The sequence below is a fragment of the Neophocaena asiaeorientalis genome, unplaced genomic scaffold (assembly GCF_003031525.2).
Source record: "Neophocaena asiaeorientalis asiaeorientalis breed wild unplaced genomic scaffold, Neophocaena_asiaeorientalis_V1.1 scaffold185, whole genome shotgun sequence".
Classification (NCBI taxonomy): Eukaryota; Metazoa; Chordata; class Mammalia; order Artiodactyla; family Phocoenidae; genus Neophocaena; species Neophocaena asiaeorientalis.
Genome location: NW_020171809.1, coordinates 342,069 through 357,027, shown reverse-complemented (window position 1 = coordinate 357,027; position 14,959 = coordinate 342,069). Strand labels below are relative to the sequence as shown.

General features: G+C 50.9%; 1 protein-coding gene across 1 annotated transcript in view; it reads left to right on the top strand.

The window, feature by feature from the left end:
- The first annotated feature begins 1,586 nt into the window (after window positions 1–1,586).
- Window positions 1,587–14,959, top strand: part of FARP2 (FERM, ARH/RhoGEF and pleckstrin domain protein 2) — an 87,516-nt gene continuing 74,143 nt past the window's right edge. The window contains exons 1-3 of the mRNA XM_024760193.1: window positions 1,587–1,678; window positions 1,842–1,926; window positions 6,836–7,052. Of these exons, the coding sequence (XP_024615961.1) occupies window positions 6,864–7,052 (189 nt within the window). The 5' untranslated portion in view covers window positions 1,587–1,678; window positions 1,842–1,926; window positions 6,836–6,863. The remainder of the gene's footprint in view (window positions 1,679–1,841; window positions 1,927–6,835; window positions 7,053–14,959) is intronic.

Here is a 14,959-nt window from a genome sequence, read left to right as displayed (position 1 = left end):
ACTTCTGTAATACTTTTCATTTGGCTACGTACTTTTTAGTTGTCTCTTCATATGACAGAGAATAGAAAGAATTCAGTGGTTCCTCTAGCATGGCTGATCAGAAATCTTATTATTGATTGCTAGGATGTATAAAACATGGTTTCACACTTGCTGTTTCTAGCACAGCTATGTCTCGGAAAAGCAGGAGCTCTGATAAATTCTGTTTTGCACAATTCCATTCAAAAACGTTAAAAAATCAATGGTGTATTTATAGTTATACTGCTACATTATAAATTTTTTTTTCTGACAGGCGAGAAGTGTAGTTTTGACTACTGAGTACCGAGCTGTGCTTGCATTTTGACAAGTCTGGTGATGATTTTCCCACAAATGTGCGTCTGGCTCCCCGAGTTTCAAACCTTGCTCCTTTCCCAGGGCCCACACGCTTCCAGCACCAGGTGCCATCGGGTCTGTTCATGTTGCTGCAGGGCCTGGGCCCTGCACCTTTGTTCCATAACCCTCCAGCACGCAAGCACGGGACTGGCAGTGGTGTTCCGGGAACCATAGCTGCATTGTGAGGCTGGTGGTCACCTCAGTGTGAACACCTGAAACGTCTCCGCTTCAGCCCAAACTAAGGGTGTCCCTGGCTCCTTGTGCTGGTAGCTGGGTCCTCTCCTGAGCTGCCTGACGTGGAGGGAAGGAGGGACAGAAACAGACGTGGGGTGGAAGGGGCAGCAGTGTTAGTCGATTGCAATTTGAATATGTTTTCGAATTTCCCAGAAGGCTGTGATCATGGCCGCACTTCACTGAGGGCCTTTCTTAGGACCTTGGCAGGCCGGTGCCAGGTAGGGGCCCAGAAACGAGGCAGAATGGCTTTAGAGTCACACTGCCGGCATAGGGGCAGCCTGTGGTCCGTTGCTTGGTGCCACACAACACCGTGGAGGCACGCGGGTGAGGGTGCACGGCGCCTCCTCCTGCGGCTGGCGGGATGTGTCTGGAAGCAGGAAGCAGCGCTGGCTGTTTTACAGCCGTTTAAGTGACTGGGCGTGATTCACTTTACCTCCTGCGTCGTTCAGACCCCAGTTGCCTTGGTAATAGTTAACACAAGCTGAGTGTGGGGGGAACAAGTCTCAGTGTCGGAACAAGAAATCAATTTCTTAAATTGATCTAAAGAGAGTGTTTTAAAATGTTAGTTTTTATTCTAACTGCACTATTTGAGAAGGAAGAACAAGCGCAACACCTAGAGGAGATGTGGGTGCTTACCCCGGCTCTCTCTTTGAAGGCAGCGGGCTCGGCTGTAGGTGACCCCTGCCGTCGTCTGCCCGGAAGCCATCTGATTTCAGAAGTAGCGCACGTTCATCACGGTAGGCAATTCAAGAGATACAGGCGCCAGGAAAGAAGGAAATAAAAATCAGCCCTCTTCCCTCTCTCAAAGATGACCTCTGCAAACATGCTTTAAATGCATGGATGCCAAGTTCCGTTTGTGGGAAGAAGGAATGAGCCTCCTCCACCCTGTCTCTCCCGCTGACTGTGGCCACAAAGCTGGACAGCTGCGGGAGCAGCCCTGAGGACCCTGGCAAGGAAGTGGCGGCGGGCAGACAAAGGCCAGGGTCTGAAGTGCCTGCCGCAGGAGCACTGAGCTTCCTGTTCTCCCGCCAGCACCCCCGGTCCCCAGCGTCTTCAGGGTGTCCGAAACCCGGAGGTGGGCTCCAGGGGCAGATAGGGAGGGCTGCAGGGGGAGCCACCCAGTTTGGGCTCTAGAGGGAGTGGGAGAAAGCCACCATTTCTTCTTCTCTCTCTCCCTGTTCTCCAGCCAGGCCTGAGACACCTAAAACTCCAAGGGCTTTTTACTCTCTTTCCCGCAGCCTGGTCCCAGCAAGGGTGCAGTCCCAGGACGTGCACGGCAGAGCAGGGGAACAAGCCACAGTCCTCTGGCTGGAAGACTGAGAAGTAAGCCAGGGAGCTATGGGGTCGGGGTGGGGGGAGCTCAGGAGGTGACCCCTCACAGTTGCCGGTAAACTTGTGGGCTCGACACCGAGCTGTACACGCATGGGGCCGACCCTGTGCCACTTGCCAGAGGCTGTGGGAACTCAACTAAGGGGTCGACCACAGCCCGGGAGCCAGGCTGTCAGCTGGGTGATGGTGCACAGGGAGGATGGAGCCTCTGAAGGTGGAGCTGATGCTGAGACCACGGCTGCGGCCTGAACCCGGCAAGGCCGTGCTGCTGAAAGAGAAGTGCCATATTCCCTGTGGGATTTAAACAAGGCCAGAGGCTCATAACACAGTGTTTAAAATGTCCAGGTATAATCCAAAATTACCTGGCCTACACAGAACCAGGGAAATACCAGCTCACAAGAGAAAAGACAGGCTACAGCTGAGATGATGCAGACATTGGAATTACCCGACAAAGACCTTGCGGTGGGCAGAATTTTGGCCCCCATGGCCGTCACCCCCTGGTGTTACTTCTGGGAACAGGTTATGTTACGTGGCAAAAGCACATCGACAAGGTTCCCTATGCGACATGACTGAACACTGTAGACTCAGGAAGCAGAGCCCAGCGCTGCCCTCCCAGCGCCAGCGCCTCCCCCTCCCCCTGTCCCTGCCCCTGCCCCCAGAGGCAGTTCTTTCCTTTAGGTTTTGGTTTACCCTCCAGGGTGGTTGTTTGAAAAATGCATGTGTTTACCGTCTTCCTCTTTTAACCAGTAGTGCACCACGCGCCTTCTTTGTACCTTGCTTTTATTCACCTTTTCATCAAAGAAGCATGTAGCGATCTTTTCCACGTGTGACCGAAATTTCAGCAACTTCCACCGCTGTGGACAGTGGACAGTGGACTGCGCTTGTCTGGGGAGCCACAGGCTGATTTCCCAGCCGAGCGGGAGGCGACTTGAGGGCCAGATCTGGGCTGGGCTCATGTCCTGGCTTTGTCACTTCGGAATTATGTGTTCTGTGGCAGAGCTTCTTTTTCTTTTTAATAGACCTGCTTTTTAGAACAATTTTTCACCCCCCGAGTGGTACCTTTGTTACAAAGCCTTGGCAGACTTTTGAGCCGAATTTTTCCAACTTCAAGGTGGAAATTATATGTCACGAGTTGGTTTTTAAATTTTTTATTAAATGAGAATATATAGGAGCCGAGTTTGTAGTAGGTAACACTAGATATCAGTGGTGGAAATTTGTATGTAGCCACCAGAAATATTTTTAGGAATGAAGACTGTGAATCATTTTGTTCACCTGGGAGGGAGAAGGGAACTGGAGTCCCTCGCAGGCACCTGCCTGTTGACACTGCTGATTCCCTCCAGATTTCTGGAGAGGGTCTCTGGCAGCAGCAGGGGAGTGAGCAGGGGCTAATGCCTGACGTTTAGAGCCTGCAGGACTGCGGGACGTGCTCTGTGTGTCTAGTTCAGTTTGCCTATTCTTGCCTTTTTAATGTTTATTTATAAGCACACAGAGCAAAACAAAGTAATTTCTGTTAGTTTATTAATTTATGTAAAGAAAATTCAGCGCATACATTTTTCCCTTTGATTTTTTCCCATTGTCAGACTACAGGAAGCAATCAGGCTGTATGTAGCAAAACTGTTGAATGAGCAGCTTCACGCTCCTGCAAGGAGGGGTCCTTCTGCTGCTCGTTCTAAAATGACACCATGATTATTAACTAACATTCACAGCACAGCAGTTACATTCAGTTTTCCATTAAGTGTCTTCCTTTCTAAACTTTCTTAAACTTAACGCTGAGTAATTATCAAATGGGTGGTTTAATGCCACATTGTCGTTGTGTAATAGCAAACAGAGCTTTCTTTGGAATATCAGCAGGAGGGTGCCCCATGGGGTCACTTCCTCTTAAGAGAACTTGTCTCCCTCAGATGAACCTCTGGGATCAGGCCGTCTCGTGGTCCGGAGTCTCAGCCTAAGCTGTGTGGGTGTCTTACTTTGACCAGGTGCAAATAACTAGGATGTAAGCATGCTGCTCACAAGGTGTACAAACCTGCAAAGGCTTCCTCTCAAGAGCCATGTTTTAGAATTCCTTGAGCCAAGAAAATTGTTTTTTTCATCTGTCTAACATATCTTTTGTTCTTATGAGAGATGAAACAATGGTAAATTAAAAGTATGTTGGTTTAAATATATTTTTTATTATAAAATAAACACAGATACAGAAAAACTGCATTAATCAAATGTACAGATTAATGAATGAAGTGGACACTGTCCAGTGAAGCGATGGAACTGTGCCGGCCACACCCAGGACCCCTCCCCTGTGCCCTGCCCCTGGGACAGGCCCCTCCCACCAAGGGGACCACTGCCTTGACTGTTCTAGGAATAACCTCCTTGCCTGTTCTTGCAGTTTTCTCACCCGGATGTGCCCCTCAAGCAGGTTAGTCTTGCTTGGTTTGGTTTGTTTTCTTTTTTTTAAAGTAGGCGTTTAGACATGACTTTCTTATAATAAGTAAAAGAGAAAGAACCTGAAGAAATTTTTTTCCATCTAAAATTATTATGAAGAAATATAAATGAGAATTTTACAGTGGAATACACAACAGAAGTGACTCCTAAAAGTACATCTTGGTTGTATATATGTTTTCAGAATTGTAGCTTTACTTAAAAGGGAAAGGATCACTTTGGTGCCCAAAGTAAAACATCCCGTAGCTTGTTTCAGGAGAACCTCCTCTTGGTGGCGGGTGTTGGGCGAGTGCTGTGAGCTGACCACGCTTTACTCTCACCTGTGTGCGCACCTGGGGCACCTGAGAGGTGGGCTTGACTTCCTTAACACCCCCTCTCTTCCGCAGTAACTACTCAAGTTTGTGAGACTGGCATGAAAACGCTCGCATTTATGGCTCTCAGAGCTTCATATACCTCACGCTGAGTATCAGTCAGTGGCAGGAAAACAGGGCTTTGCTGAAGTGTGGTTCCTGACTGCGGCATACACGGTGCCTGTTCTTTGATGCCTGCGACGTTAATTAAGTAAATACTTAGCAAATATTTACAGAATTAGTGACCGCTCCCGGGGGCATGCAGCCTGGAGAGAGAATTCTGAAGACGGTGGGTAACTGCCGACCTGAACCACACGTGTGGCGCAGGGGATCTACGTGCCAGTCCGAGCCCCCGGGGATCAGCCCGTTTGTGCATGGGCTGGGTTGGGAGCTGTATTTCGCAGAATGACCCGTCGCCTCATGCTACGCACATTTCACCTTTCCCGGGGGTTTAGCTTTCTCATTTTCTGTTTGCTTGTTTGATAAACCAGACATGCACGGAAATTCTCATGCAGATTGTTGGGAAGGTCTTCGCTGAGTAGGGTTTAAGTAGGAATTGCTTGCCAGTGGGTCACTGAGAAGCTTTTCCATCTTAATTGAAGAGATAATAAGTTCATGAGTTGGTTTATCTTGATAACAAAATAAGCTCGAAAAAGAGGAAAAGGCCACAGGACTCAGCAATTAAGTTGGCATGAAAGGGCACGGACTAGGAGTTTTGTGAGATTAATTCTCTAAAATATTTACTGCAAATTAGTAGAAGACTTTCTGAAGATGATTAAGCAAAATAAAATGATTTTCACCGCATCTGCATTCTTTTTTTTTTTTTGCGGTACACGGGCCTCTCACTGTTGTGGCCTCTCCCGTTGTGGAGCACAGGCTCTGGACGCGCACGCTCAGCGGCCATGGCTCACGGGACCAGCCGCTCCGCGGCATGTGGGATCTTCCCGGACCGGGGCATGAACCCGTGTCCCCTGCATCGGCAGGCGGACTCTCAACCACTGCGCCACCAGGGAAGCCCCCGCATTCTTTCTTGATTAAACATCTGACATTTGTGTTTGCCATACTGTGTTTAACCATTAGGTATGTTTCTTTAAGTTGACTTTCATACATAAATACACGTATTTAAGAAGGGAATTGGCCATAAATAGAAGGTAATTATATTAATAAGGACGACTAAAAGCAAGGCAGTATGACCAGATTCTAGCGGGCACTGAGCCTGTCCTTTGGTTGTTAAAAAACTATGGCGTGATTGGCTCTGTTCAACTTAACAGCTAAGAACTGGAGACCCTTCCCCGGGCATGTTGAGGAGGGTTGAAAGGGCACGAGCGCCTCCCGGGGCAGCTCTCTGACCCTTGCAGACCCTCGGTGTCGTCATAGGTGAGGAGGGCGTGGGTGGTGGTGACCACAAGGGTATTATGAGGACGGGACAGGGCGGGTGCTGGGAAGGGTGGCACGTGTGTGCTCCCCGTGATGTGTGCCAGGCTGTCACTCAGCGCCAAGTCTGAAGTTACCTCCTGAACCACTGGTGGCACCCACTCCAGCCTGGTGACACAGCTTAGAAAAACCAGGGTGTGCAAAGCGGGCAGACAGCCTGGCTGTCTTCATCCACCTTGCTTGGCATTTTCCCCACCATGTCAGCAGAGGTGGGACCCGGGACCCATGCTGGCACCGTGCTGCGTGTACCCCTTTCCCTTTGCTGAAAAGCGCTGTCCAGCACACAGAGTGTGTGGTCAGCACGTGAATGTCTGGGCTGGTGGAGGGAGGAGGTGCAGGGCCTCCGGGTGGTCTGGGGAAAGAGAGGCAGGCGGCTGTGGGCCTCCCCTCCCCTGCCGGTGGGCAGAGATGCTGCGGCTCCTTCAGAGGGTCTGGGGGTTAAATGAGTTCACGCACTGCCAGCTTGCGTGCACCCCAGCGATAGTGGTGTTGGGGCGTGTTGCTGTGTATGCTCGCCAGTCGAGGTATGAGGAGAAGATAATCTTTCTAAACTCGTAATTTTGATGTACGTTAAGACTCGTAGAAGGGCAAAAACAGTGCAGAGAATTCTTGTGTACCTGACAATTTTCTTACGTTGTTTTAATATCGAAATAACTGGGGATAATTTGGGGGGTTTTTGTGTGTTTTAGTGCATTCCTCACTCTTAGCTGGTGAAGAATGGGGGAGCTGGAAGGAACCTACCGCGTCCTGCAGACCCCAGGGACACGCCTAGGCGCCCAGACCCCCGCGGGCGTCAGCACCCTCGAGCCTGGGCATGGCCCCTCGGCAGCAGCGGCGTGGCCAGCGGCCAGGACGCCCATCCGAGTGCAGCTGCTGGACAGCTCCGTCGAGGTGTTTGACGTTGAGGTAAGAAGCAAGATTCCTGGAGGCCTAGTTCCTCGCGTTTTCTAGAAGTCGGGTAATATTTGGTATTATGTACCAAACTCCATTTTGCTGGTTAGACTTTGCCTGTTTATCAAGTCGCCCATGAGTGGCTGGGCTGGTAATAAAATCCTTGGGAACTCCGTCTGCGTTTCCCCTTTTAGTTTGGGGAGTGGTGTTCTCCTGACTTAAAATTCTGACGTAATGTGGTCTTGACATTCTTCTCTTTTGAGAGGCTGGCTGAGAGCCACGCAGTGCAGACTGGAACCAGCTTGTCTCCACCCAGCTCCTGGTGGCCGAGCCGCTGGGTGAGGGACGCCCCTTAGCCTCGCAGTGTGTCCTCGTCTGAATGTGAGGGTGACTCAGGTCCCCGCTTCCCAGGGTGGCTGGGGTGAGGGCAGAGCACTCAGCACACGAAGAGCCTGGCACGGCGCTCGCACAGGGCTTGTCTTTCTAGGTCAGCAGTAGGAACATTTTCATTGTGAAAATTCTCTAATGATACATTGCACTGGTAATGTTGGCAAAGACAGCTGGCTATAGCAAATGTTTGAAAACATCTTTTCTGATTTTCTAAATGGCGATAGAATGAACGTTCTTTTAAAAAATTAATTATTTTCATAAGTAATGCAGGAATACATTCTTTTTTCTAATATTTTTATATTGGTTTAAAGTAATACCTTTGGAAGCATCCCCTGCTCTTAATGTCACAAAGTAAAGACGAGAGAATGAACTTAAACGTTAGCAGGAGGTTTATTTATGCTTGGGGAGAGGTCCAGATGCTACACAGAAAATAGAAAGATGGTCGAGGAGCTGTGGGCCCGGCGTGAAGAGGCCTAGCGGAGGCCTTGAGGCTCCCGCAGAGCCTGATCGCAGGATGCCTTGCGTGAGAAGGCAGAGGTGAGGAAGGAGGTGAGCACGGTCGGGGGCGGGGAGCGGAGGGGAGAGGCCAGCTGGGGGGCTTGAGGAGTAGAGGTGCCCTCCTGCTTGGAGCCCAGGGTACACCTTGAGTGTTCGATGGCAGGTATCTAGTGCCTAGATTCCTAGTGTCTGAACTCAGGGAACCCTGAATGCTTCTTTTAGGTCTTATTTGAGGAAGAAACCAGATGTCATTTCGTCAGGGCAGTGGTAACTGGAACTGGTAGGGCCTGTCTGTCCACCTTCCCAGGTCACTCCTGTGTTGCAAGAAGCAGCCTTTGCAGGGCGGGGAGTTGGGAACAGGCCACCTTTGAGCCCTGAAGGGGGGGACTGGCTCTCGGTCCCTATCTTACTGTACTCGGATGAGTCACCTGGAGAAACAGGTTAAAGATCTGGGAATTAGCTGGGCTCCCACCTCTCTTCCGGCCAAATGTTTGGAAGAATTCCCACCATGTAGCCGTCCTATGATAAACACATTTGCTATGGTCTAGGCTTAAAAGAGGTTCAGATTTTTTGAAAGAAAGGAAGGAAGAAGAGAAAAGAAAAGAATTGCATTAGTTAGGGTTTACTTTTAGAGCATCTTTTTCTGGCCTGCTTAATGGTCTTTATCAACTAAACCTAGGACCAGAAAAGGAAAAAAAGCACACATTTATTGTTGAGTCATAAATAAGATGTAATCCTTCTCTGAGAAATTCACTTTTAAATCAGAGATAGCATTTTATAAAGGTTCAGAATATAGAGAGCGTGTCGAAGTTTTAATAAATTGAGATTGTTGTTTCTTTTAACCGAATAGAACCATCGTGTTTGGTATTTTGATAGACCTGGCAGGGTTACCAGAAATTAAAGAGTCAGATTGCTGTTGTATATCCCGAGTTGGATGGGGTCCTTTTTAAATTGTGCTACTCACTGATGCATACCTTTCAGGAGAAGTTAAAACTCAATGTATTTTTTTGTAAGTTAGTTGTATTCTATTTCTAAGTACCCTAGCCGTCTACAACTGTATCAGTTAGCTTTGCTGAGTAACACGTCACCCCCAAACCTGATAACTTAAAAGAGCAAATATTTAATATTTTCTGCATGTCTGAGTGTTGGCTTGGAGGTTCTTCTGGTCTGAGTGCTGAGTCGACTGTCTAGGATGGCCTCGCTCACATGTCTGCGGCCCCAGCTGGAACCTCTCTCCGTGTGGGACCTCACTCTCCAGCGAGCTGGCGTGACCTTGTGCACATGGTGATGGGAATGCGCTCGGGGGTGGCAGCTGTGAGGTCCCTGAGGCCTAGGCTTGTAATTCACACGTGTACCTTCTGCCGGGTTTGGCTGATCAAGCAGGCTGCCAGGCAAGCCCAGGTTGAAGAAGTACCTGGAGTCTGTGGCCATTTTCTGCAGAGGCTCTCACACGGCTGCTGCCAGGGATCAGATGCACAGTCCCTGGAAAGTCTCTGAAGCTCTGGTATCTGGTGTCAGCGGGCTGGGCGGGTTTGCCAGATGAAGCACTTTGTGGGGCCTCCTCCGGGAGGGGCTGCTGGAGAAGGTGCATCTGCCCTGCTCCCTTCTCCCCAGTGTCTCCCGTGGGCCGCCGTCGCCAAGATCCGAGATGCAGAGCCCAGTCTGGGTCTCCCTGGGCCTGCCGCCCCTGCCCCACCATCCCTGGTCACTGATCTTGTCTGTCGTTCCCCCGCCCGCCCTGTACAGTTGGACTGAGAGACACACTGTGGTTGGGTGACTTTCGCTGTGGGTCTGTGGGTGGTATAGACTTGAGGTGCCGGGCAGTGAGGTCCCGGGGCAGATGGCCTCTGTTGGTGGCACAAAAGGCAGGTCTTGGGGAAGACGCCCCCACCCCGGAGCTGGCCGGGCTCTCCTCCTGGAAGGCAGGTCCTGGGCGGCGAGGCTGCTTCCGTGTTTGGACCAGTGCCGGTAAGTGCGGTCGACCGAACGGAAGCGAGGGTGAGCTTGGGTAACGTGCTTTCGTTAGGAGACTTTTTAGTTTTTCCCTCTATGGCAACGTCTTCTGACGCTAGGGATTCAGGTGTCGTGTTTTGTGTGTCTGGGGTTTTGGGGCCGTCCACACCGATTTTACGGTGTGCTGATTTGGTTTATTTTTTACTAAGTATTCTGCAGTATTTTCGGCAGACTCGCAGGGTTGATGTGCAGCCGGTGACACCTGGCCTGGTGTGGCCTGTGTGGACTCCCCTGGTTGTTACTGAAGGTTTATTCTTAGGGGAAGAAGGTGACGTTTAGTTATTTTTGAAACGGCGTCTTCTGCTGGTGCCTGTGGCTCTTCACAGGCAGAGTCTGTGGCTCATCGTCTCCTGCTGCTTCAGCAGCTGAGGCTGCCCTCCCCCAGCCCTCATTGCCTTCCTTCCGAGGGGTGAGCGCATCCGCGAGCCCCCGGCTCCGTCTGTCTCCCACCTGCGAGGGCGGTGACGTGAGCTTTGCTTACGCCAGCTCAGGCCCCACGATACCGGCCGGCGCTCTGAGAGCCAGAACCGCTGGCCACACGGGAGCCTTTTCTTCCTCTGGCTTTCTCTCTCTTGGTCTGCAGTCCTGCTGCCCCAAAGTCAGGGTGCCTGGAAGCTGGAAGCTGGGGTCTGTCTGCTTTTTCCTGAGCAGCACTGGATAAGCTGAAACTTTCTGGCAGCTTTATTGGGATATAACCGTACAGTCACCCACGTAAAGCGTGCAAGTCAGTGGCTTTTAACGTAGTCACAGAAACGCGGAGCCATCACGCCGGTCAGTCTTAGAACGTCTTCATCCCTCCCCGTCGGAAACCCCATGCCCTTTAGCTGTCGCCCTCGCAGCCCCAGCATCCTCAGTGCCCCCCAGCTCTAAGCAAATCGTGACCTGGGTCCTGTTTCCACAGACCCCTTTCATCTGAGCAGAGTCGTACGTGGCTTTTTGTGACTGGCTTGTCACTTAGCGTGGTGTTTTAGGGGTTCATCCACGTTGTTAGACGTCGCAGCACTATTTTCCTTTTTGTTCCCCACTCGTCAGCTGGTGGACGTCCCACCTTTGGGCTGTTGGCGAACGTCGCTGCTGTAAACATTCAGGTACAGGTTTTGTGGGGACATGCGTTTCCGCTTGTCTCGGACAGACCCCTGGGGGTGGGACTGCTGAGTCGTACAGCGACTGTGTGTGATCGTTTGGGGAACTGGCAGACTGCTTTCCAAAGCAGCCGCACCATTTATATCCACCAGCCACTTTATGAGGCTTCCAATTTTCCCACGTTCTCAACTACACTTACTATTCTTTGACTTTTTGATTCTAAACATCCTAGTGGGTTTCAGGTGGTATCTCGTTGTGGTTTGAGGTGAAATTTTTAAAATTTTTAATGGCTAAAGATAGGAAGGTTTTCAGCCCAAAAATATGGGAATTGTACCATTAAAAATTTATCTTTGGGGCTTCCCTGGTGGCTCAGTGGTTGAGAGTCCGCCTTAAAAAAAAAAAAAATTATCTTTGGGCTGGTTCCTTGGATAGATTATGAGTAATTGTGGAGTTAACCGTCTAGCTGTGGCCCAGTTACCACACGTGGAGTGAACATTTCTACATCCCAGAGTTGTGAGGACCACAGAGAAAGCAGGCTGAGGGCAGGCCCTGGAGGCCCTGGGAACTGAAGCTGGTAGAGGAGCGGGAGCTGCCGTGTCAAAATTTTTAAAACATTTTAAAGTTTCATTTAGACTTTTACTGACACTGTATTTATTTTTATTTATTTTTAAAAGATGTATTTGTTTGTTTATTTATTTATTTATTTGGCCTGTGCCGGGTCTTAGTTGCGGCATGCGGACTCTTAGTTGCAGCACGCAGGATCTAGTTCCCCAACCAGGGATCGAACCCGGGCCCCCTGCATTGGGAGCGTGGAGTCTTACCCACTGGACCACCAGGGAAGTCCCCTGACAATTGTATTTTTAAATCAATATTTATCTCATTTGTAAGTACTAGCTGCCAATGTCTACGATTTACTCTCATCCATTTGGATCATTTGCTTTAACAAACTTATGTTTATTATGATTACGTATGATAATGAAGTAAGATGTACTCTGTGGTTCTTTATATTGATTACTAGTTTGTGTCCGGAAGGGCGCAAAGAAAGGGGGAGAAATCTGATGGATTCAGGGTGGAACTTCAACTCTGTCTAATTTTAAGTGATGTTTGACATTTACTGATGGGATTTTTAACTCCCTGAAGGTCATCAGCATGTGGGATCTTCCCGGACCGGGGCACGAACCCATGTCCCCTGCATCGGCAGGCGGACTCTCAACCACTGCGCCACCAGGGAAGCCCAGTGACCAATTTTTTGATCTAGTAAAATCATGATTTGTTTTCAGTTAATTAAATGAATTCTGTGGTTTTGAAATTAGAAATCTGACCTCAGGTCTGGAAAGTTTTTTTTCTCAGCTGTAAGAGAAACCATCTGGAGGCCGTGTGTCGGTTCGATTGTCCTGCGTGCAAAGTCAGGGAGTAGAAAGTGTCCAGCTCCTTGCCCTGTACGTGTGAGCAGTGTCCATGCTGCCCTGGGAGCAGCAGAGGGGCCGAGCTGGCGGTCCTGTCCTCCCTGCAGAGGCCTCCCCTCGACTGCGGCATTGGGGACAGGGCACGTTCCTGCGTCGCTGACCATTCATGGCGGGTTTAGGAATGGACGTCACCTATAGCTTTTCTGTTATCTGGAGTCGGTATTGCGGAAAGAGTGATATTTAGTGATTGAGAGAACAGTCTGGGATGTGGTTTGGGTGAGGGAGACCTCACCCACGGGAGTGAATGTCATGCCTTCGCTGGCAGGCGTGGTGGAGTGCTAATGAACGTGAAGGTTGCTCACGTTTCCCCTTTTCTTAACATCCTCAAAAGTTTCAGAGTGGGCTTTCTTTCTTTCTTTTTTTTAGAATTGCAAAAGCTTTAGCTTAAATATGTGGCAAGTAGGAGGACAGATTCTCAGCCATGAAGTCCCATGCTGGAGGACTTGAAGTTGCTATTCCAGTAAACACTTAATGTTTTCTTTCTGGCCAGGAAGAAATAACCAGAATTCCGGAGAGTACCATAGCCAGACGTCTGTCGCTGCTCCTACACGAGCGCCCTAAATATGGCAAAGAAACCGCCTGAGAGCTTATTTTGGTCAGATCTCAGAGGAAGACGTTAGTAATTCAGCATCTGAAGTTTGGCGATAATATAGGCTTTATATAAGAGCTCTGTGTGTCCCTAGTATATGCAGCAATTATGTGATTCTGCCCTAGGTTTTGAAACCTATTATTTTGTCTTGGAAAATTGATCTGTGTTTTGACCCTGAAGCCCAGGAATGTGGCAGGGTGGGACGAGGCAGAGGTGTGGACGTTTACCCAGTTGTGGTATCGAAGCTCCAACACACATGCACGCACACGCCTGCACACGGACATGCCTGAGGGTTGGCACGCACAGTCTATGTTGGATGACCCCGCGATGATGACCGATGACAAATGGAAAAGAATCGGGAAATGTCGCCGAGGGAAGACCCATCCCCACGGTTGTGTAATGGAAGACAGCAGACTTGTCTCAGGGTCCCAGCAGAGGGTCATAGAAAGGAAACTTGCCCATTGGGTTGTCTTGACTTGCAAGCTGTTTCCTGAGCCCTTAAGACACGGGACGGGTTTATGTCGTTGGCAACCCCAGCAGGAAGCAGAGGCAGAGTGAGCTGCCGGGTGACACAGCTGACCTGTGACCCCACCCCACCCCCTGGCTGTCTCCAGAACCCTTGCTCTTACCCACATGACGCTCTCATTTACTGATCAGAAAGAATTGGGTTCTGTTGTCCTGTGTTCATAGGAGGCTAGAAGAGCTGACCTTGTACTTGTTTCACTGATTGGGCCCTTGAATCGCTGTTCCCGTTCAGCTTCCACCCCTTCCCAGAAATTCCCGATGCCTGCACTCTTGGCCCAACTCCCCACAAGGAGGTGGCCCGCCTGAGAGTGGTGCTGCCTGACCACCGAGGCCTCCCGGGCTCGCACGCTCGTCCCTCTCCCTGCAGCCGCGTGGGGCACGTTAGGACCAGGTTTTAAATCTCAGCCCCTCACCACCCGATGGCGTGAGGAAGGGCCTTGCTCCAAGTCTGGGAACGGCTTTGCTCAGGGGCCCCGTCCGGACGTGTAGCCAGAGCGGGGGTGGGGGGGGGTGACGTCCGCGCCTGGCTGCTCCTGCGGGGGCCACGTGGGCGGGGAGGCTAGAAAGGCCCAGAATCCTCCTCTGTAGGCCTTCGCTCGGCTGCCTGACACACACCCCGTGTCCTGCCCCCCACGTTGAGCTGTGTAGCCTGGCACACCCCAGGGCTTTCTGCACTTACTAGAATCCGCTCTGTTCGGTGGTGAACAGTGTCTGGATGTTAGGAGCAGTGCTGCTGCGGATGCTCTCGTGTGTGATGCCGCGTGCGCTGGTTTCTCTAGGGTGTGTCCCCAGCGTGGACTTTGTGGTTGTAGGATGTGCCCGTTTTCACCCTGCCCAGGTACGTGGATTGCTCTGGAAACCCGTTAGGCCGTCTCACGGGCCCTTCGTCCACACAGGACCACTGCCAGCCATCCTCTGATCCTGTGGCCTTTCTCCTGCTGCTTCCATCCACGGGGGCTGCTGCCCAGTGTGGGCCGCTGGTGGGCCTGGCCCCGGGGCTGTCTGCATCCCGTCCTGATTCCTGTCCCCAGCCGGGTCATCTGAGAGCGCTGCCGTCCTCCTGGTCCCCCCACCCCACCCCCTGCAGCCTCCAGTGAGCCTTTCACACCTACTGCACATTCGGGTCGCCAGGGCCACCTTTAAAACATGCCGTGCTGCTGAGGAATCCTCAGGTGATTCTGGGCAGGATGGGCGGCCGGGGTTTTGAGAAGAGCTGACGGGTTCTGGAATGTGTGCCCTCCCCCACCCCGGGTACCCTCTGCTGACCCATTTCTCCTGACCCTCATTTCTTCCCTCCGTCCATTCATTCAATCCCTGAAGAAAACAAACACACCCTCCCCTCCCCCTCCCCCACCCCT